The sequence below is a fragment of the Aricia agestis genome, chromosome 1 (genome assembly GCF_905147365.1).
Source record: "Aricia agestis chromosome 1, ilAriAges1.1, whole genome shotgun sequence".
Lineage (NCBI taxonomy): Eukaryota > Metazoa > Arthropoda > Insecta > Lepidoptera > Lycaenidae > Aricia > Aricia agestis.
This window is the reverse complement of record NC_056406.1, coordinates 23402202-23423783: the sequence shown is the minus strand read 5'-3', so window position 1 is coordinate 23423783 and position 21582 is coordinate 23402202. Positions and strand designations below refer to the sequence as shown.

Here is a 21582-nt window from a genome sequence, read left to right as displayed (position 1 = left end):
AAATAGATCAATTAAACATAAAATAACGATTAGCTATTTTAAGGCGAGCTCGTTGATGTCTTTAGTACTAGGAAACGGTTTTCACAAATTGGTACTACTTTTTCTAATGATTTCGTTTACATCCTTATTGTATCAATAATTTTTAAGTATCAAAGAGATAGGTATGTGAATATGAAATAATAAACGGTGAATTTCATCTTAATTTTTTTTATTCTTTGGTAAAACAATTAATAGAAGGCAATTTTCACGTATCAAAGTCAACATGGGATTCATCGTTCGGATATCGTTAAACAAGAAAACAAAGTTTACAATTAACGCCTCGTTTATTTATATCTTTCAATCACTTCAATATAATTTGTGTCCACTGACTATTAACACTCACTGTACACGCTTTCACGAGAATAGATAAGTCTTTCGGGAATTTTATAACTTTCGATTCGATATAACAAATATTTTGTACAACACGCCAACACGCCACGAGGCCCGTGGCACATCTTACCCTATCTACGGCGGAGGCTCGCTCCCTCTGTTTACTCTATATTTACATTTCGGTCGAATGTACTTTTTGGTATCTCGATACTCCGCATACGCTCACTTTGTCGTCGTGCACGCGATACAATCTCACTTACGGCCATACAATTACGATTAACTTAAACATTAGAAAAATACAATAATACATATGTACAAGTTCAACAACGGCGGCCGACGGCGCCGCGCGGCGGAGCCGGCGGGGCCGGCGGGCCGCGGTGCGGTACAAAACAAAACGGACGTACCCGGCTGTCCGGCCGCGGCGACCGATAACACTATACAAGTCCAGCGCGCGACCCGCCAGCTCAGAGCGGCGGGATGTCGATGTCGCACGCGAACGGCGAGTCTCATATGAGCGACGACAGCCGCTCGCCCGCCGCGTACCGCTGCTGCTCGTCGGGGAGGTGGTACAGGTTGATGATCTGGTTAAGTTCGGGCTGCACGTACTCGCGCTTCATGGCCATCTCGTGCGGGTGGCCCATGTGCGCCGGGTACTCGCGCTTCAGCTGCGTCGCCTGCTCGTGCCCGTACTCTCGCTTCAGAACCGGGCCCGGGCTCACCGCCTCCGACTTGGCGGACGAGTCGCTGGGTGAGTTGGAAGCGCACGGCACCGGCATCGCGTACCCGCCGGGCGACGTCTGGCCCATGCCGTACGTCGACGGCGACGGCGACTGTGGCATGAAGGGCGAGGGCTGCCCGCCACTGTAGTAGCCGCTGCCGTAGCTGTTCTGCTGCATCTGCTGCATGTCGTACCGGTAGCCGTACGGCGACTGCTGCTGGTAGGCGTTGGGGTCGTGCATCACGTAGCCGTTGGGAACGTAGGGGTTGGCCATCTGGTACACGTCGCGAGGCTGCTGAGCCGAGGGAGCGACCGCTCGCTGCGCCTCGGAGGCGCCCATCAATCCACCTCCGGTCAGAGGATATTTCTCCTGTTTCTTAGCTAGGGTCTTTGTCTTCCTTCGCGGCCTGTACTTGTAGTCGGGGTGCTCCTTCATGTGCACTGCACGTAACCGTTTGGCCTCGTCGATGAAGGGCCGCTTCTCGGACTCGGATAAGTCCTTCCACTGCGCACCGAGACGCTTCGAAATCTCCGAGTTGTGCATTTTCGGGTTATCCGATGCCATTTTCCTGCGCTGGCCCCGGGACCACACCATGAAAGCGTTCATCGGCCGCTTCACCCGCTCCGCGTTTGGGTTTTTTGTGGTCGTGTTGTTGTTGTTGTTCGGCGGCTGGTGATGCTGCTGCTGGGTCTGCGAGTGGTGCTGCGCCTGCATGGCCTGGTGCTGGTGGTGCTGCAGCGCCTGGTGCTGTGACAGATTCTGCTGCTGCGGCAGCGACATCATCCCGCCGAGGGCGCCCAGCGAGCCGTAGCCGTGCTGTAGCGTGTGATGCGAAGGGACGGTGGCGTGCAAGCTGCCGCCCTTCAGATCTGACTCCATCGTCAACATGTCGTCTTCCTGAGACGCGTACAGCTTGCCGATCCTTATTTAACCGTACACAATAAGATAACTTAGGATCGGTATCCACACGTAACCGCGCGATACACGAAACGAAATACCTCACTGTACCGTGCCGCGCCGTGACTGCGTGCGATGTGAGGTGGCCGCACGCTCGGCCTCGGCGCTCGGCGCGGCCCCCCACCCTGCGGCCGGGGGCCGGGCCGCCTGCGCGCTCGCCAATGACGGCGCGGCCCCTGCCCCTCCCCGCGCGCGCCCCGCGCCCCGCCGCGCCCTGCATTTTTAATCGCGCGGCGACTGAAGCGAGCGTACGCCACGCCGCCGCGCCGTGCGCCGCCTCATGCAAATCACAATTTTGTTTGCCGACGGAAGATGTACCTCTCGACCTTAGCTCATATCGTAAACATTATACCTAAGCCCGTGAAAGGCTATTTCGAGCGTGTTTTAGTCGAGAATAAATTTGAAGTAATCTTTCGGTTCGGGACCTCAGCTCGTAGTTTTCGTACAGAATACCGATACGGCGACTAAATGAGATATAAATATTAAGAAAGTAGGCCAGCTAGGTAAACAATAAAATGACGTCGTGTTTGGACAGCTGTATGAGCTAAGTTCAAGGTCCCGAATGTACGACCATTTACAATCGTTTAGCGCAATAACAATTTCTAATTCATTCGACTGAGGACAGCCACAATGGGTTAAATACATCTTAATTGGTATTTAGTACTCACATGTAACATGCCTTGTTCTATGCCAAAGCAGTACAACGATCATTATGATTAACCTCTGGCCGGCATATTAAATAGTGTGTGAGTACAAATTACAATGAGCGGTGATAACGCGCGCACTCAGGTTGTTGTGTACACAACCACACGCGTCTTTGTATGACAATTTGTATGAGTTTTTTGTAATACAAAATTGCTTATTGAACTCGTATAGAGGTTATTGTCCCACCTGTTACATTTAGCGCACTCAAAAGATGTGTAGTGTAAAGATTAGAACCTGCTACTGAATTCTATACAGAGAATGCTTGAATGTAGCTGTAAGGTTTTGTTGCCGTTCGTCCATTGATATTGTGTTTGTAAACAACTTGCGTTGCATTTTCATAAAAATAATGAATTCAAAAAGTTGAAATAATCAAAATAGGTGAATTAGAACAAGTTTAGATTTTAGCTCGTAGGTAGGTAGATAATATCATATTAAACCAATTACTTACCTAAATATTTAGTACCTAATTTTAAAATAAGAGCAGGAATCCTTTTAACACGATAAAACAATAATTCATGATTTACCTATTTACATACTAATAATAGTACCATAACTATAAAAACGACTCAGGTTTTGAAAAATATTAGCCTTCAAAGAAACATTAATACTCTAAGTATTGAAATCATTTTGCAAATGTGTTATGTAAATATTACAAATAATTTATAGGTATGCTAGAGAGCTTATTCAAGTTGTTATTGGTGTATTTTTAGTCGGTAGGTCTAAGTTTTGGAGAAAACGATGTCCAGGTGTGTATAACAGTGCACCCCATCAGCACACACACACACACACACTACATTACACTTATGTAAAAGGCCCTAACACTACTTGATTGAACATCTGTGATATTATGAGTTAGGTAGATGGCTGAAGTCAAGAAGCTCTATGTAGGAACTAGCAGTATGTATACTTACTTTAAAATTCTTACAGTTGTATCTGAAATTAATTTTGAACAAATTCACTTTATTGTGCAGGTTATTATGCAATTGATTATAAATAGGTATATATGAATTCTAAATTTTAGCAGTTTCGCTAAAACTCGAGAACGTCTGAAACAATTTGGTTAATTTTGGTGTTGAAATAATCAAATAATCGTTTAGGTACAAGGAGGGTTTGTACGGTGAGTAATTAATATGTTAGGTGGGAACTAGGAACCTGTAAAAGGTGTCACATAATAATTAAGTGATAACATTGCAATATAAAGGTGTAACATAATAATTAAGTGAACTTTAGGGTGTGTATGTGTCCCTTAAACAGAGTTCACTGTCAAAGTAGCAGCGCTGGAAGAGTAATTTTTTATCACATTTATGAAAAAATGCCTGACGCTGGGTCTCTTGCCCATACAAAATACAAATCACCAAAAAATTTGCTATTTTAGCGCTGCTACTTTTACAGTCAACTCTATGGAAGAGTCACATACACACCCTAAAGTATTATCCCTTTGTTTTGTTAAACTTACATCCTGTATTTATATAAATGTCACGACATTTAAATTTGGTATCATTATCTATGTGCTGAGTGTTGTTAACATTTGAATCATAAGAATTTAAATTATACCATGGTCACCATTAGGGAATGTTATTATTCGACAAATTTACTATTCGAATAATTCGAATATTATACAAAAGTTTTCGAATAATTCGAATATTATTCGAATAATTCAAAAATTTTGAAAAATGCTGAAAATTCTGAATAAAAGTAACAAAAAGCTTCGTACAACGATGTACAACCTATTTTGTTAATACAATGAAGTAAGCAATCCTTATTTTTACTTTTATCAACATCAATCTTTGTAAATGACATAGTTAATTTTTATTGTTAAACATTTTAAAAATGTATATTTTAAGGTTACAGCTAGGCAATAAAAGGAAAGGCTGTAAAGTGTAAACCGTTTTCGATCGTAGCACCTTTTACTTTTCTCATGCTTAGTTTTGCTAGGCAGCAGTTGAAATTTAATAATAATATGAATTATGATATTCGATGTAATAATATCTGTTTATCAATACTAAGTATTACTAAGCCAGCTCACCCGTCTTTTTGATATTTTTGATCCATGTTTACCTGGTTCACCTAGTCGGCTTCACCTGTGTCAACGTGGCTCGAAATTATAAAAAAGGGCCGCTAGAAAATAAACACCACAACAAAGAAAAAAATTGCAATAAAGCCCAGGGGGAGGGTGAAACAATCCTAGAGCTGGTGACTTTAGTAACTTGAAGTTTGATAACGCCAATAACATGATATTAAGGAGCCATCGACATTTTTTTATACTGTACTAAATGTTTCAATTATTAGTCGAGGACTGCCGCGGTAAAGCTATTGAATAGCAAATTTTCATCAACTTGTCGAATCATAGATCACATATCGCGAGCTTCAAGCGAGAAGGGCGTATAAAAAATGATCTTTTGTATTTTAACTACATATTTTAAAACTCTCAATATTGCACTTACATCTATTCCCTTCTTAAAAATGGAGCTTGTTACATTAACACCCTTCTGGCGTAATACCTCGATCGTGGGAATCGCAGTTCAATCGTTATGCGACAGCCGGGTGCCGCTAAGGGATTGATGGGTTAAAGCCCGCGATATGTATATATGTAACCCTGTAGGGTGTAACAAAAATAAGTGATAATACTTTAGGGTGTTCCTTGTAGAGAGTTCACCGTGAAAGTAGCAGCGCTGGAAGACCAAAATTTGTTTTTCACTTTTGTATGGGGAAACTCGTGACGCTCGGGCCCTTGCCCATACAAAAGTGACAAAAAAAATCGTCTTTCTGCTGCTACTTTCACAGTCAACTCTTTACAAGGAACACGTACCCACCTTAAAGTATTATTACTTATTTTGGTTACACACTGTATAGTTATCACGGTAGACAAAAAATTTGAGAAAGTTTGAAAGAAGTCAATGGATAATCTGTATCCATTGACTTCTTTCAAACTTTCTCAAATTTTTGGGCGTGGGCGATCATTACTGACGATACCTACTGAAATCCATGACTGAAAGGAGTTTATATCTTCATTTGCATGTCTTTAGGCAAAATAACGTCTGAAACATAGTCAACGGCGACGATGAATGGTCGTATACTCATTAGTTAGACTACACAGACAGATTTATATATTATTATATCATTAAAGATGTAGAATATTCATAAATAATATTATTTTTCTGAAATAAACTTAAATAAGTTCTTATTCCATGTTAATTTTATGTTTGATAGCATTTTAAACTAAAATAAAAAATATTTTTACTATTCGAATTATTCGAAAAATAATTTGCCGAATATTCGAATAATAAAATCGTCGAATATTCGAATAAAAAGAGTATTCGAATATTCGAATAACATACCCTAGTCACCATAGAAACGGTTTCTTTCTACGGAAGAATCGACATACTGACAGATTTTGTCGACAAAATGGCGGATTTCCATTGTCTAACTGTCAGTTTGTTTATTCTTCCTTAGAAAAAAAACCGTTTCTATGGTGACCATGCTACGCCTGAAGGTGTAACAGAACTAAGTGATAATACTTTAGTTAGGGTATGTATGAGTCTCCTGTATAGAAATCACCGTGAAAGTAGGAGCGCTAAAAGAGCAACTTTTTTTAAACTTTTGTGTGGGAAAATTCATGACAATTGACATTCATGACATGAAAAATTTTGCTCATTCAGTGCTGCCACTTTTACAGTGATCTCTATATAATAATAAAAACATATTTTATTCAACATGACGTATATTATACTCATTACTTACACCACATTAGATAGGTACTATGAAGATTGCGCAAGGAAAAAATTAAATAAGAATTAACTATAATCAAAAATAACATACATAAAAGGGATCCACACCCTCAAGTATTATCACTTAGTTTTGTTACACTCTGTACAAAGGAGTACTAGAATACATAATGGTACCGGTGGTAGACACCTTAGCTTATATCAACATTCTGAAAGTAGTTTCTTAAAATCTACTCAGAAATAAAACAATTTTTATTTATTTATTTTATTATTTAATTTAAAGAGTACACATACTAATAAGGTATCGGCTAACGGTGTTTGATGTTAATAGTCGAAAAAGTTAAAACTATTTCTAAGATATTCTTATCCGCTTCATTTTTATGATCCCAAAAACAATGACTGTTCAGTGAAGAATTTAAGGAAGGTAATTAGAGCCATATTTCTGGGAAAATATTATCTCTGTACCCAGGTAGAATTTTGGGAAAGATGGTTTGCGTTTCTCATTTTACTAATATTTTAATAAGTTTTATGATTGTAATATAAAATATTTTTTCTGTCGAGAACAGTTGGCTTTTGATACATCTTCGGGTCATTGCCCTTCTAAGGATAGAATGGAAACCTATATTAATGTGGTATCCTGAAAATGACGATGTTAAATAAAAAAACCAATTTACAAAATAACATTTATTTTTCATCATTTCATAATTCATAATCTTTATTTGAAAACTTGTAACAAACGTGAAATTATTGTTTTCTTATAACATAGATAATAATGGTTCCTTAACAAAATACTTATTATATAAAAATTGTTTAGGTGTTTAAAATAGTTAATTAATACATAATATTAATAAAACCTATTTCTCTAATCCACAGCATGCACTTGAACTTTTTATTTGTTTAGCCTTATAGGAATTAAATTAGGTACAGGTACACACCACGCCTTGTAAATCAAAATGTAGAAAGACACACCAATAGAAATAGTAAATTGATATTATTTTTGTACAATTTTTGTTACTAGCTAATTTCAGTCACTAAAGTTCATGACCTGCGGGGATAGGTAGTAAATTTTACGTTTCAGTATCAATAACATAAAGCAGCTAGTAAGATTTTAGTAATATTCATTATTCATTATAGTATAAACAGATTAACTCAAATAAAATCATATAATGATCAAACAGCACCCATAATACCTCGTAGCGAATTTATTTTGTAAACCACTCCGCGACTATTAATAAAATATTAATCGATATAACGATGCTATCAGATTGACTGCCAAAATTCTAAACGCGAATTCTTGATACAAATTGACAAATTCGAAAATTAAACCGAATATTCGCGCCAACAATACACGGCAGCCATGTTGCGGCATCTCGGTGTTGCCAGGCGTGATAATTATTAATTTGCAGCGACACCCGCGCACTCGCGGCTGTCATTAGTGACACCTCGCGCCAATTAGGACGCCAGAGTGTTTGATGCTCGTTTTTTTAACATCAGCAATTATTGGATGACTCGCAATGCGTTGTTAGTGGTTTTCATTTGTGCGGAGGTGTTAGGGAATTTAAATTTTAAATCAAATCAATTTCTGCTGTGATTTTTTTGTTGCAGTTTTTGCGGCTGGTATTAGTTTAACTAAATTCAGTTTTAGAAAAAGGTTTGAAAATCGCACATGGAAAATGTATTATTAATAAAGTTTGTTAATTATTCTTTATAATAAAATAAAGGCAGAAGAAAACACTTATGAAAGGTTTCGGTCTGACATTACGACATCTTTATTTAAATAGGTAGGTAAGAAGGCAAATACGTGAAACTGAAATCGTAATATTGACAGGTCGCATCGTAAATATTGGCAGCGTATGATAATGAAAGCTCAATATTGGGCAGAGCAGGAGTCGACTGGACACAAACAAGACCGCACGTGAGGCTATCGTCCTCCTCACGGGGGCGCACCACCCATCAAAGCTCAAGATCGAAGACCTAGGGATGTGTAGACATCGCTCAAATTCCTTAAAACTACCTAACTCTTCATAAACGGGTAAATTAATCTACATGTATTCATTTTGAGTAAAACGAGTAACTATAAGTACCTACGTACATTTTTGTAAAATAGATGTCCGTGGAAGGAGAGAAGAAGCATTTTTTTAAAGTGGTTTTATGTAGCCTGTTAGAGCCAAGAAAAAATGCTATTGAAAACCTTATCCGAATGCCCTATGAATCAAAGTTTTCTTTTTATATTTTACGTGTTCAGCAAATTGCCTTTACCTTATTACTGAAAACCTCTGTAAATAAAAATCAGAGTTCTCAATTTCATCAGCCTATGGACTGAGACGAACTGGTCCAGTACACGTATTATCTGTTGGGGTGTCAGGTGACCCCCGGTGGGGGGTGGGGGATCTTCCGGCCGCTGTCTCCGACTCATCAGGCCTATCTTGAGAGGCCGCCGCAAATTAAATACTAATGTCTGACGGTTGGACTGAGGTCGCAATATGCTATAACAATGTTGAATATACTCTTGTGCATTTGAGAGTAGGCTGTAGGTACCTAAGTACTAAGTACCTACCTACTGAATGTGAGAAAATAATATTATGTAACCATTAGCCTGAAATTAAAATGTGATTTATAATATAATATCTTTATATATAAAACTCAAAGGTGACTGACTGACATGGTGATCTATCAACGCACAGTCCAAACCACTGGACAGTATGTTATGACGTAGGCATCCGCTAAGAAAGGATTTTGATGAAAGTTTGTATATAATAATACTTCTTAACGCGAGCGAAGCCGTGGGCAAAAGCTCGTATTATATAAGATTAACCTGAATAAATGAATCTATGAGTTTTCAGGTGAAAATCGTCGTTGGACTTTGAATTTTTTCAGACATAAATGATGGTACCTAAATATCATGAATATTGATTATTGTTAAACTTGTGTCAGAATACGTGGTTCAATCGAGAATTCGTAAGAAGGAAGTAAAACAGACTCTAGCTAGAAAGTAGAACTTCTACTGTTTCCCTATTCACAATGTTACAAATAAGAATATTAAAACTAACTAACTAACATCTTACATACAGTTTCACAACAACATTTAAACATTATTATAGGAAATTGCTGCAATATATACGTCACACGTGTGTATTTTGTGCATAATCAAAACTTATAGTTATTTATAATTGAAATCTTTAGCCACTTAAAAGTTTGTTAGCAATTCCCTGAAATGCCTAATTATGAACATGCGTGTTTCATTCAGATTGTGTAACTTTGTTTACGTTTTTATGTTACACAGTCTTTTTGTAATTAATAATTACATAATAATTATACACCCAGATATATAAAGCTTTGTCGTGAACAACGTGGCAACGATTTGCATTATTTGAAGATACGAGTACCTTTATGTTATTATCTTCCTGAACATTCGTTATTATACTGTACCTTTAAAATATTTCTAGGTTGTGCAGTGCAAACTTAAAAAATAGGTGTGTAATTTCAGCTATTTTCAGGCACAGTCTGCAAGTTACTTACTGTTTTTAAGCATTCTAAAATGTAGCATTTACTAAAAATGTTATAGATTCATCCCACTCGATTTCTAACTTTTTTTGCTATTATTTTTTTTTACTTAGATACAGTATTATAAAGCACAGATTTCTAGCTGTACTATGTGTATAAAATTATAATTTCAAATTATAATGATAACAAGTTTTATTTACAAATTTTAAACAATGTAGAGTTGGCTCTACAAATGAACGCAACTTAATTATCGCTTCAATGGCCACTTGTAATTGTTTTTATTTTATTTGAGGCATGCTCGGACGGCACAGCGTTAGGCCTAAGTACCCCCTCCAATAAAGTTACTAAAGTACATGTACCTAATGAAAGGTGAGTTTTATATATGTGCTATGAGTTTTGAGGGACTTGACATTTATTTACTTAAGTACATCATATCCTTACTATATACCCTACTATGTAAGGTTGCATTTGATAGTGACAAAAGCGAAGATTTTCTCCTATAAGTGCAGTTGTTTAAGGAGTTAGAATTAGGTAGAGTATCACTTAATTCATCAGTTTTAAATATCTATGTGAATAATTAGAATGCTGCTGCACTTATTTATCTATATATACTTATTTCTGGTTTACACTTATATACAAGTACAGTTTCTTTGCTGCAAGTTACATGTTGTACATTAAATTTTATTAAAATAATTGTCAATTAACTTTATTTTTATTTACTTAAATGTATGTAAAAGCAAGGCAAAATGTTGAGAACGCAGATGCAAAATCATATTATAAATAAGTAGGTGTTTACTTTGTAACAGGCTCACTTTTACATATACAAATATTATAATTTTAAAGAGCCAATATGAAGTAGCCGACGGTACACAACATTAACAATAATAATTATAGGTTGCAAATTCTGCCTAGGTCTACAGAGAAAATTATCATATCTAATCAATCTTAACAAAAAGGAATTAGATGTTTAGGCTTTTCAGTAATACCTACTAGTAAGTTTGTTTATAGTCTATTTTTTACCTTTTAGACATAATATAAAATGATACATTAAAAAAAAACAAAATGTCATTTCAAAAGTACATTCACAACCACAACACCGCTGCGTAGTACACTGAGGCGCACAAGTGCATTCGTCTCGGCGGAGTTTCCGTCAGTCCGACACGACCGTCCGACACACGACATTGCGCGCGCAGCACACACTATACCCGAACGACGAAACTAGCAATTTTCCGCGAGGAAAACGGACGTTTTCCACCACTAAGCGTGCGAGCGTCGCGCTTCCAATACCCAGACTAAACGCGGGTTGTGAAAAAGCACCGCCACAACGCGGCCCGACAATGGAAAGCGGTAAAGAATCATAATAATAACAATGACAACAATGTGAGATGCTATAATAAAGAGCTCCGGCATTGTGCCCGGCTCGCCGCTGGAAGGGTCGCGGGGATCGATAGCGGATCGTCTCTGCGTGCCGGCCCCGCGCTAATCAACGCCATTATCTTAGACGTCAAACGTCTCATTTCCTTGCAGATCGATCCATTTCGTAGTTTATGTCCAAAAGACTTTCGGAGTTGTCTCCTCGACGATTTCGAAACATCTTGGGAGTTGTCTCCTCGAGGTTTTCCGAGAAATTTATATCAAAACGAGTACTTCCGCTGAGGCCTTATTCTGTGCGAACGATTGTTTGACACTTGACATGCAGAATAAGTCGTGTTCGGGTCGAGGAGCGAGGCGGCGCGCTTTGTGCCGAAACCGCGGTTTAATGTAATAATCCGTCCGCGCTATCGCCTCCATCGGCACCCCCGCCGGCGCGCCGATTGCCTGTCGACATTCTCTTACTGTGGATAACACTTAATACAAGACGTATATTATTATAATGGTTGCTAAGCTAATCATTTAGTAATGTATCTAATTTACGTATCAAGAAATGCTTTACGTAAAACTAAATAATTTTATCTCATTCTCTACATCGCCTTTCGCCGAACTCTACCTTTACTTTAGTGTCATAAATATCGAAAATATAAAATAAGTGCACTTAGAATTAATATTTTTTGTAAATAAGAGCCACAATAATAAAAGATGTATTTTATTGATTGTATTTTCATCATAAAATACAGAATGTTGTCGTATCCAGTCTACGAGGGACGTCGGGCAGTCGGCGCGGGCGCAGCGAGCGCCCCGCGGCGTCGCCGATTGTGGAGCCGATCCGCTATACACTAATCCAATTATGTAACATCTAACGTTTCATTAGTGAATTATTAATTGATCAACACTTAATACTTTCCCTCGGTGTTGCGACAGGGGAGGAAGTTTTTGGAATTGAAAAGTCTGCTGGGCTCTAGGACGCTACTGGTAATCGTAAGATTTGTTGATCTCATTTTAGTTTCGTACCTTTGATTTCATATTGCAAGCTTCTTAAGCGATACTGAAATTATTAGGAATTTGGATTAACCGCAAAAATTAAAGGCAGCTTTCCTAAATTTTTATAAGTACAATTCTACCTCTCCGTCTCTGAACTATAGGTAACGATGGAAATACGTAGATTTAATACCACACAAGCAGCATTGCACATCGATTTACCTAGCAATATATCTGCGATCGAGGTAATATAAAATGAGCGAATCGACAGAAACGATGGTATTGCGATATGTGATTAATGACGTACGGTACGGTCTGTCCACCTCAAGGATGCACACCTGACTGGCTCATCATCGCCGCTATTTTTAATTAAACGCGATGACTAAGTGCAGGGATCCATCACCGTTGGCTCGAAGATCTATTATTAATTATTATTTTGATCGATCGCGGCACGTTTCATTAGAGAATTCTTAGGTCGAATTCATTAGTTGTGGAATTCTAAATTTTGTTTGAGGGTTTGAAATTTTGATATAAACTACTACGGTATAATTTTTGAAGTGAAAACTTCTTTAGCGGCGTTGTGCACTTTTGTGGGATGGGTAAAAACTGTGAAACTCGCGTAAGATTCTCGTGCTGATCGAAAAACCGTAAGACGGTTGGAGAGTAGTGTTGTAACATCGAAATCGATTAATCGAACAATCGATTGTTTTTTTTTTCAATTGTCATACAATTGTCATATATAATCGAAACCCTTACAATCGATTAAAAATATCGATTGTAAGGGTTTCGATTATGTAATTAAAAAAAACGATTTTTAAAAATCGATTGTCATAAAAAATGAGTTAAAAATTTATTCGATTGTAAGGGTTTCGACTAATTAAAAAAATCGATTTTCATAAAAAATGGGTTAAAAAAAATTATGCACAACGTTAATAATCAAGTTTTCACTTCTGCCGGCACTCCCGGATGCACTCCGTCTTTTTTTTTAAACATGTCTGCTGTATTTTTTTTATTTCAATGAAGAAATTAAAATTATTACTTCGGTACCAGGTAAATTTAGTGGGATCAGTTTAATATATTATACCTTATAATATATTAAAATTTCTAAAAAGTTTTTCGTTCCGTACATTCATTGCGTCTTGTTTATGTCAAAAATGTATAAAATCTATAAAAAAATAATTCGTATCCAAAAAAAATTTACTGCATATTTACTTCACGAAACGAGAAACTTTAAATTCGAATTACTTCATGGGTACCTTACATTATGCGGCTCAGCGATTTTTCTCCGAAATCAATAATCCGTACGTTACGTTCAGCAGAAACAAATATTACGGTCCCTGTCCTATGACGGAATCAAAAACGCCGCGGCTAAGCCGAGTCGGGTGTTTTTTTTCGGTGAATCCGAAACGCTTCGATTAGAGGAGAGATTTCGCGTTCGGAGATCTACCGAACAATGGGCTTCCGGGGACTCGGACTCAATATTTATCGCGGATAATCCCTAATAGAGAAAAAATAGTTCATCAGTTCCCAGTATAGGTGTTATAGCTAAGCCTCCTAAGCCAGTATGTATTACAGCCAAAATAACCTTTTAGAACGCGGTACGAAAGTATTTTAAGGAGATTTTGGTTCACTTCACATTAAATTTTCACCACTAGATCTAAGTTTAGTACGTAAAGTCACATAAGTAATAGTTAATATATTATGATCCTATTCTAGTTATCAAATAGCTTAGATGGCTAAGCTATTTTTAAATCCAAAATAACATTGTTTTTTATATTATGGCATTCCACTAAAGCAATAAAGAGTTTATATCTGCATATCGATCTATTTATCTAAAAGTTAAACTTGATATAAACATGACACATGTTTTTCGTCACGAAGGCACAATAATATGATGGTTTACGCAACTTACGAGTATTCCGCAGAGTTTTCCCCTTTGATGTGATCACAACTCATTGTTGCTGCAACGTTAGTAATCTATATAATTTGTACGCATCATGCGAACAGATTGACACTTAGATTGGTACTACTAATACATATTCTGTGACTTAGATCAATTCTACATGATGTATATTAGAAGTATTGTATATAATATAGATCAAACTCATAAGTGCATGTGTGCACGTCTAAGTGAATGACCTTGTAGATTGTGATAATAAAATAATGTTTAGTTTAAGGCAGAGTAAATATTAATTCTTACTCTACGAATTATTTAGGTCTTATAAAATTTACGAGCGAAGAATGTCAACTCTAAAATGAATAGGTTATTTAGAACGGATTGGCAAGAGTTATAATTTATTTATTTATTAATTTTGGAAAGCCAGCGGCTTTTATTTACAATACAATAGAACAAATATTATATAAAAAGAAAGCCAATATTTTCACGATTAGAGATTGACATAATTACAGCAACCTCACAGTGTACACACAGCATTACTCATACAACAAGGTAATATACTTATTCTAATTTTTATTATTTTTTATCCTTAATACTAGTTGTTATTTAGATACTAGAAATATTATCTATATAAAAACACATGAAAATTAAATATTGTGATATGGAAATCCTATCAGTCACCCACTAAAAACCTCTTATTTTAATCCGATCGAGTACTTTTGGTGGTATAGGGATCTAAATTAAGTTCTTTGCACAGATAATTGAAAGATCTGCTTGCTCGCACCAGGAATGAGTTACCTCTACAGTAATTGGTGCTGTAGGTTTCACAAGTAAGTGGAGGATTGTATCTTCTTGATCTGGAAGGTACAGTAAAATTTATTTTTCGGAGAAGATCTGGACAGTCAACCTCATTATTAATAATCTTTAGAATAAAAGTGCAGTCTGAGATTTGTCTTCGTTTAAATAATGGCAAAATGTGAAATTGTCTGCAGACGGCAAGATAGTTGTCTGAGTTGTATACAATTTTGAGGCGGTAACATAAGAATCGTTTTTGAATTTTTTCGAGTCGATTTAATAATATCAGCTAAATTCATGTTACATTGATTTGATTAATGACTAAAAAAAGTTACATGAAAATGTTGACTCTTGAAGATAGATAAACTACGTTCACGAGCGGGCTTGCCTATTAAAAAAAAAAAAACAAAATTAATTGGCTGAAAATGATGTTTGAGACAATTTCGAATAAAATAGAGTTCGATAAGTAACACCTCGGTGAGGTCAGCACATTCGTCGCGCGATCGCGGCGTGATACGATCGATCGTATCGCAATGACGAGGCGATATCGCACCTCGAACGCTCCGTGAACTGTCCAGACCGAGAAGGGTACGAGAATTATCATTATCATTGTTTAGATTTTTCCTTAACAAAATCATAAATCTATAATCGGCGAAATAGAAAGTAACTTCGCTCTACTTCGTGAACAATGACGCGCGCCACAAAGGAGTCGGAGTTTGGAGAAACATCGATGTAATTTGTTCGGGAAAGTTTGTAATTTAGGGAAAAATTTCGTTAAATATTTCTCATACTTAGCTGTTTTGTTCTTTATGTTGTAATACTTGCCTCGGTACTGTCGAAACGTGCGAGAGCTTGACCTTATGATCGCTTTCGCCGACACGTTTTTTTGTTTTTTCGATTATCCGAATTTACTAATTTTAGATTAATTCAATACCTCCGAGTAAGTACAAAATACCTAGACTGTTACATATATACATATATACTTCGATGCGAGGCGGAAAGTAACTATTCCGCTCTAAATCAAAGTGACAGGTAAGCAAATAGAACAAAACGCCTGCTTCTAGGAATGCCGAGGTCCTCGCCCATAAATCACTGAACTCCTGACAAATGGATTCTACGAGGTTTTTTTTCCGCCACTCATTTATTAATAGGGCAGGGGAATGTTTCGGAAAACCAATAAAATGTGCCCCGTCATATACCTGTCCGCCGGCAGACAGCGTGGCATTGTGAGCTCTCGCCTTTTTTCACCGCCGCGCGCCCCGGCCTCCGCCATGTGAAATACCGTACTCTCTATCATTATCTGCATATTATACGTTTTAATCGCTGCTTGATGGGAGGCTATTAACGACTCTCGTGGTCTTAATGATTTTAATTCGACGTCGAACGTAATAATGGACATCACACGAGATTATCGGCCGAATTAGACGCGATGATTAAAGTGATACCCGCTAACGACTACCAAATTGAATATCATTAGCGAGTTATCCGAGGAATTATACCTGTTGTTATCTATAAATCAATATGACATGATTCGCAAGAATGTCCAGGTTGACTAAATATTGCGAGCGATCAATATTTAACTCTACTTCAATTGCGGAGAGTCCGAAACGCCTTGCAGTGCAATTTTATGCGTTTCACATGAAGCATGTAACGCCGCTAACCTATTTTTGTGAATGGAGGAGTTTTTGTCCCATGTCGTGCTCGGTTCCACAAAGCTCTCGTTTAAGATTTTTGCGTGTGAAATACGAATCACACTCGATCCCCATTGTTCTGGGTAAGGCCGCGGTCACACGATAGTCGAGTTGCACTCTCCTGTCAGATAAAATATAATTTGATCGCCGTAAAGCGGCACTTATTAAATAAATACCTTATATTTTAATGTTCATAATTTGGAGTAACTATTATGATTTGGGATCATAAGTAAGATACGAGTCATCTTTAAAATGTACTGTTACTTAATTGTTATTCGTAACTCGTAACTTACTATTCAGTAGGTAGTTAATTAAACTAGAAGAAAACATGGTTTTCTTCTTATTCTTCTTAGGTAAGTATATTTCTACTCAATCAACTTGCATTACAAGTATCAACTTCTGTTATTCGTGTTTAAAATAACCTAATTAATGCTTTGAGGTTATTTCCACACTTACTAAAGATCTTGGTCCGATTACGCTTCAATAATAATAAACGTTATAACTATATTTTGATGAAATTTTATCTTCTTTTTCCTTCTAATAAGTTTACCCTATTTATTCGAATATAATAATATAATTTTAGAGTTCCATACCCAAAGGGTAAAAACGGGACCCTATTACTGAGACTTTTATGTCTCTCCGTCTGTATGTCTGTCTCCAGGCTGTATCTCAAGATATAGCTATAGTTAGACTTCTAAAATTTTCACAGATTGTGTATTTCTGTTGCCGTTTATAACAACAAACACTTAAAACGAAATAAAATTAATACTTATTAGTTATTACTTAAGAGGGGCTCCCATACAACAAACGTGATTTTTTTGGCTTTTTTTCTCGATATCAATAATGGCAACAGACATAACATTTTCACAAAGTGCTTAATTATGTATTTGCTTTAATAATTAATGATAATATTAAAATAAAATAAAAATTTAAGGGGGGCTCCCATACAAAAAAAAAACACAATCTTTGGCCTAATTTTGCTCTATAATGGTATGGAACCATTCGTGCGCGAGTCCGACTCGCACTTGGTCGATTATTGGAACGAAGTTCCTTTTCCCGCGTTCGGCGTGAATCTGATGGCTATACAGAACGACATTTGACCTTGATTTGACCTCGACACTTTTTTATTAGAACCTGCATGTCAGGGGCAGATGGCGCTGATAGTAAGTATTCTTGTGCGTCAACTAGATGGCGTTTTTTTTAAATAAACAGCGACGCGTTGTTAGTATTCCTGGGCGTCAATAAATGACGTTTTTTTTTAAATATTTTTTGAGTGTATATGTATATTTTTTGAGTGTATACAGGTTTTTTTTAACATAAATGAATAACTTCGTTCCATTCGGGTGTCCCTTGACACCTCTCAAGTTTTTTTTAAGAGATTTAGGTCATGTTTTACCACTTCCTGATAAGTGTCGGATAGGCTGTCCACAACTTATTTGACAGATTCTCTATACTCTATCTGTCAATTTAAGTGGTGGATAGTCTATACGGCACTTATCAGGAAGTGGTGAAACAGGCCCTTAGACAATTTGAAGGATGCGTAATTAAAATACACACAAACTATCAATTTATACATTCGGTATTTGAGAGTTTGTGTGTATTTACTATTTTTAATCCTTACCGATATTTCGAGAGTGTGGGCCAGAGCGTATACTAATTACAACAATTAGGACCTCCTGTAATAAGTAGGACTGGCAATAATGATCAGCCCGCGGCCGACGTCGCAACAGTCATCGCGATGTCGTGCCGCGACTTTCACAGCGAACGTAATGAGAGCTCCAGGACATTCAGGCGTTTATACACCAATAATTGCCCGCAACATTGTATGTTGACAATATGTTGTGTCAAAAAGCTTTTGTTTGCAGCTTTGTTGTTAAACGCATATTCTTTGAAAGTCACAATTTTGTTACGAAAATTTTTGTAGAGGCCTATCTTTTCTTTCTCTAGCATGTGCTGACGAAAATATAGTTATCTCCATCTAGACGATCTAGACCCGCATTGTGCAAAGTGTAGACACAAGATATCATCATCAAATTAGGTTTGTCTTCTATAAAAATTTAAAGTTTAAACCATTTAGCTGACCGAATTCTTATGACTTCATTATAATGTTAAAAACTTAAAAATGTTTCGGACGTGCAGGAAAAGTCACAAATTGACAGACGTTACCTTGTATAAAATATATCTGTTGTTTTTATTATAATTTATTTCTTACCTATGAGGTTAACTGTAATATTTAATTTGTACTCTTTATGATATCTTTGGGGGTTTTTCACGCACGTAACATACAACACACAAAGATGATTAAAATAGCATAAGCTATTATTTTGAAAAAGATTTGGTTAACTTTAATTAACATTATGCAATGTCGTATTTGTCACAATATTTATTAAATTTCATTCAATAACTTTGATTAGCAAATTTCAATTATGACCCTTTTCAGAATAATGGTAAATTTAACTATTTCCAGATATTCCAATCATACACAACCATATTGTATATAATACGTTTAATTAAATACGACCCACGATACTTTGCTATTATACAAATAATTTTGTTATTTCAAACAGTTTTTCATCATAATATTAATGACCAAATTCGATTACAGTAGTTTGTTATAGTTTACTTAAACTCAGAAACAATATCTTAGCCTAAACGTCACTAGTCAGAAGGGAATTCAGTTTCGATATTATGTTTCTGTCAACGATACCAGCCCTCGGCAATAACCGGCGTAATAGTAACAAATCTATAACACACAGAAATCATAGAATGACAAGTTTCCGGCCGCAAAACCAAGTAAGGAAACTACTCGACTGAGTTCTTCCCAGCATATAGGACCTTGAGTCCACGCAGTAAGGAGTGTAGAGTAGGTTTAGAAGTGCAAGTGTATTGTGAGGGTAAGTTTCGTGGGGTAAGTCTGAGGCCAGGGCACTAATGGCCGCGACAGGTAACGTGAGACGAAACAAAGTGCAGCGCAAATGACATCCAGCTTGATAGAGGTTAATGGTTCTGACACTTTGCTGTAACATGTTCCTGATACTGTTTGTTTAAATAAATATTTTGTAAAAATATTAAACGCATTTTTGCCCTAAGTCGCTTACAATGAGTTACTGCCGCACTCACAGACAAATATTAATAATTATGTGCTTAATTGTAATTATAATATGATAATTATGACATAAGCCTCGTACATCTTTATTAAATTGAAATAAATCTCTCTGAGTGCGGCCAACATCAGTATTTGTTAATTTTATAGACTATTCTTTAAGAATATTGTATCAGGAATGTATGTCAATTTCTAAAAAAATTTAGCTTGATTTCATATTATGGTACTAAAAACCATGGACACACGCAACATCAGAAGAGCTGCAGGTGCGTTGCCAGCCTTTTAAGAGAGAATAGGATTACAGGGTAAGGAAGGGAATAGGGAAGGGAAGGGTAGGGAATTGGGTCTTCGGTAAACTCACTCACTCGGCGAAACTCAACGCAAGCGCTGTTTCACGTCGGTTTTCTGTGAGCCCATGGTATTTCTCCGGTCGAGCCGGCCCATTCGTGCCAAATCATGGCTCTACCACATATCAATTTCTTTTTCTTCAAAAGTTTTTATTTATTAAAAACATTTGAAGAGAACGACGATTTTAGTTCGTCTGTTTCTTAATGGCGTATGAGTCATTCGTACACAATGAGAACATGATTTTTCGACTCCCACGTCCTTCCCGAAGCTGAATAATATTAAAAAATCATTGAAGCAGGATCTCGTAATCCGACCGTCCCTACAGGACACCTGTGTAATCCTTTCATCGTGCATATAATATGCCCTTAATGCCGTTGATAGGGCATGACATCTAACGCCTTTGTATCCCCGAAACCTTTCGCCTCCAATTACAAGACGTGCATTGTCTATATGACGTAGTTTTTATGAGTTTTTATGGATTTTTTTGTAACAGAAGTCACTGTTTTGAATGGTTACATGATTTAGTGTGATAAGTTTTGTTGTTTGGACGATTTATAGCGGCGACGTGTCAAGTTATCACCGCAGAGGTTTTGATAAAAAATATCAAATTAGGTTTATTTATGAAAAGGGGTTTTTGATGTTTGTAATATGGAAGCAGAAGCAGTTTCTATTAAAAATGTCTGCATCACCCCGTGAGAATACTAATAAAAGAAACTTACTATTATTGTTTACTAGCTAATTACTAGCTCTTTTGGAACTTATATCAACAGTTCATAGCGAATTTTAGTATACTTTAACTGACACAAAGCAAAAACTTTCACATCAATATTATTTACATTATCGCCCGTGCAGGTACTCGTATATAGGGAGGGTTGTTAGTTACTTTACATAAGCCGAATAAGTTCCAACATCCAAGTTCCACATAATTTCCTTTACCGTTATGATTATGCAATTCGATTATATTGTTCACTTTCTGGAACATACTCGCCTCTTATTAAGTTAACCTCGTGTTAGTTTAACTTCAGAGGGGTCTTGATTTTCTACAAAGTAAACATAAACAATTTTAACTAAAACTTAGTTTTAAGTTAAATTACCTAAGAACGACGATGTAACAAATAACAATACCAAATTCATATTATCACTAAAGTGTTATCAATACTAATATTGTCTATCTGTCTATCTGTCTTAATCGCTAAACCAATTTTTCATGAAATTATTACGGGTATTTTGTTCTACAGATCCTTGGTTTTAGAAAGGAATTTGGATTGATTTTTCTCCTTTCCATTCAACTCCCGCAAAAAGAATGCAATATTTGTGTATTAACTACACTAGCTATTTGACTTGATTTGTATTCGATAAAACACGAATAAAATGACATTTTCTAAAAACAATTCCTAGCTAGATCGATTTATCA

The 21582-nt window shown here is 36.8% G+C and overlaps 1 protein-coding gene across 1 annotated transcript; it reads right to left on the bottom strand.

The window, feature by feature from the left end:
* Positions 1 to 191: 191 nt before the first annotated feature.
* LOC121733426 (transcription factor Sox-14) lies at positions 192 to 2067 on the bottom strand. The gene has a single exon (XM_042123689.1). It carries the CDS (start codon positions 1974 to 1976, stop codon positions 876 to 878), a length of 1101 nt encoding a protein of 366 aa, XP_041979623.1. The 5' UTR covers positions 1977 to 2067; the 3' UTR covers positions 192 to 875.
* Positions 2068 to 21582: the final 19515 nt, after the last annotated feature.

Bases quoted from the DNA above. Each gene is read 5' to 3' on its own strand.
- LOC121733426 (XM_042123689.1), bottom strand. From the start codon at position 1,976: ATGTTGACGATGGAGTCAGATCTGAAGGGCGGCAGCTTGCACGCCACC.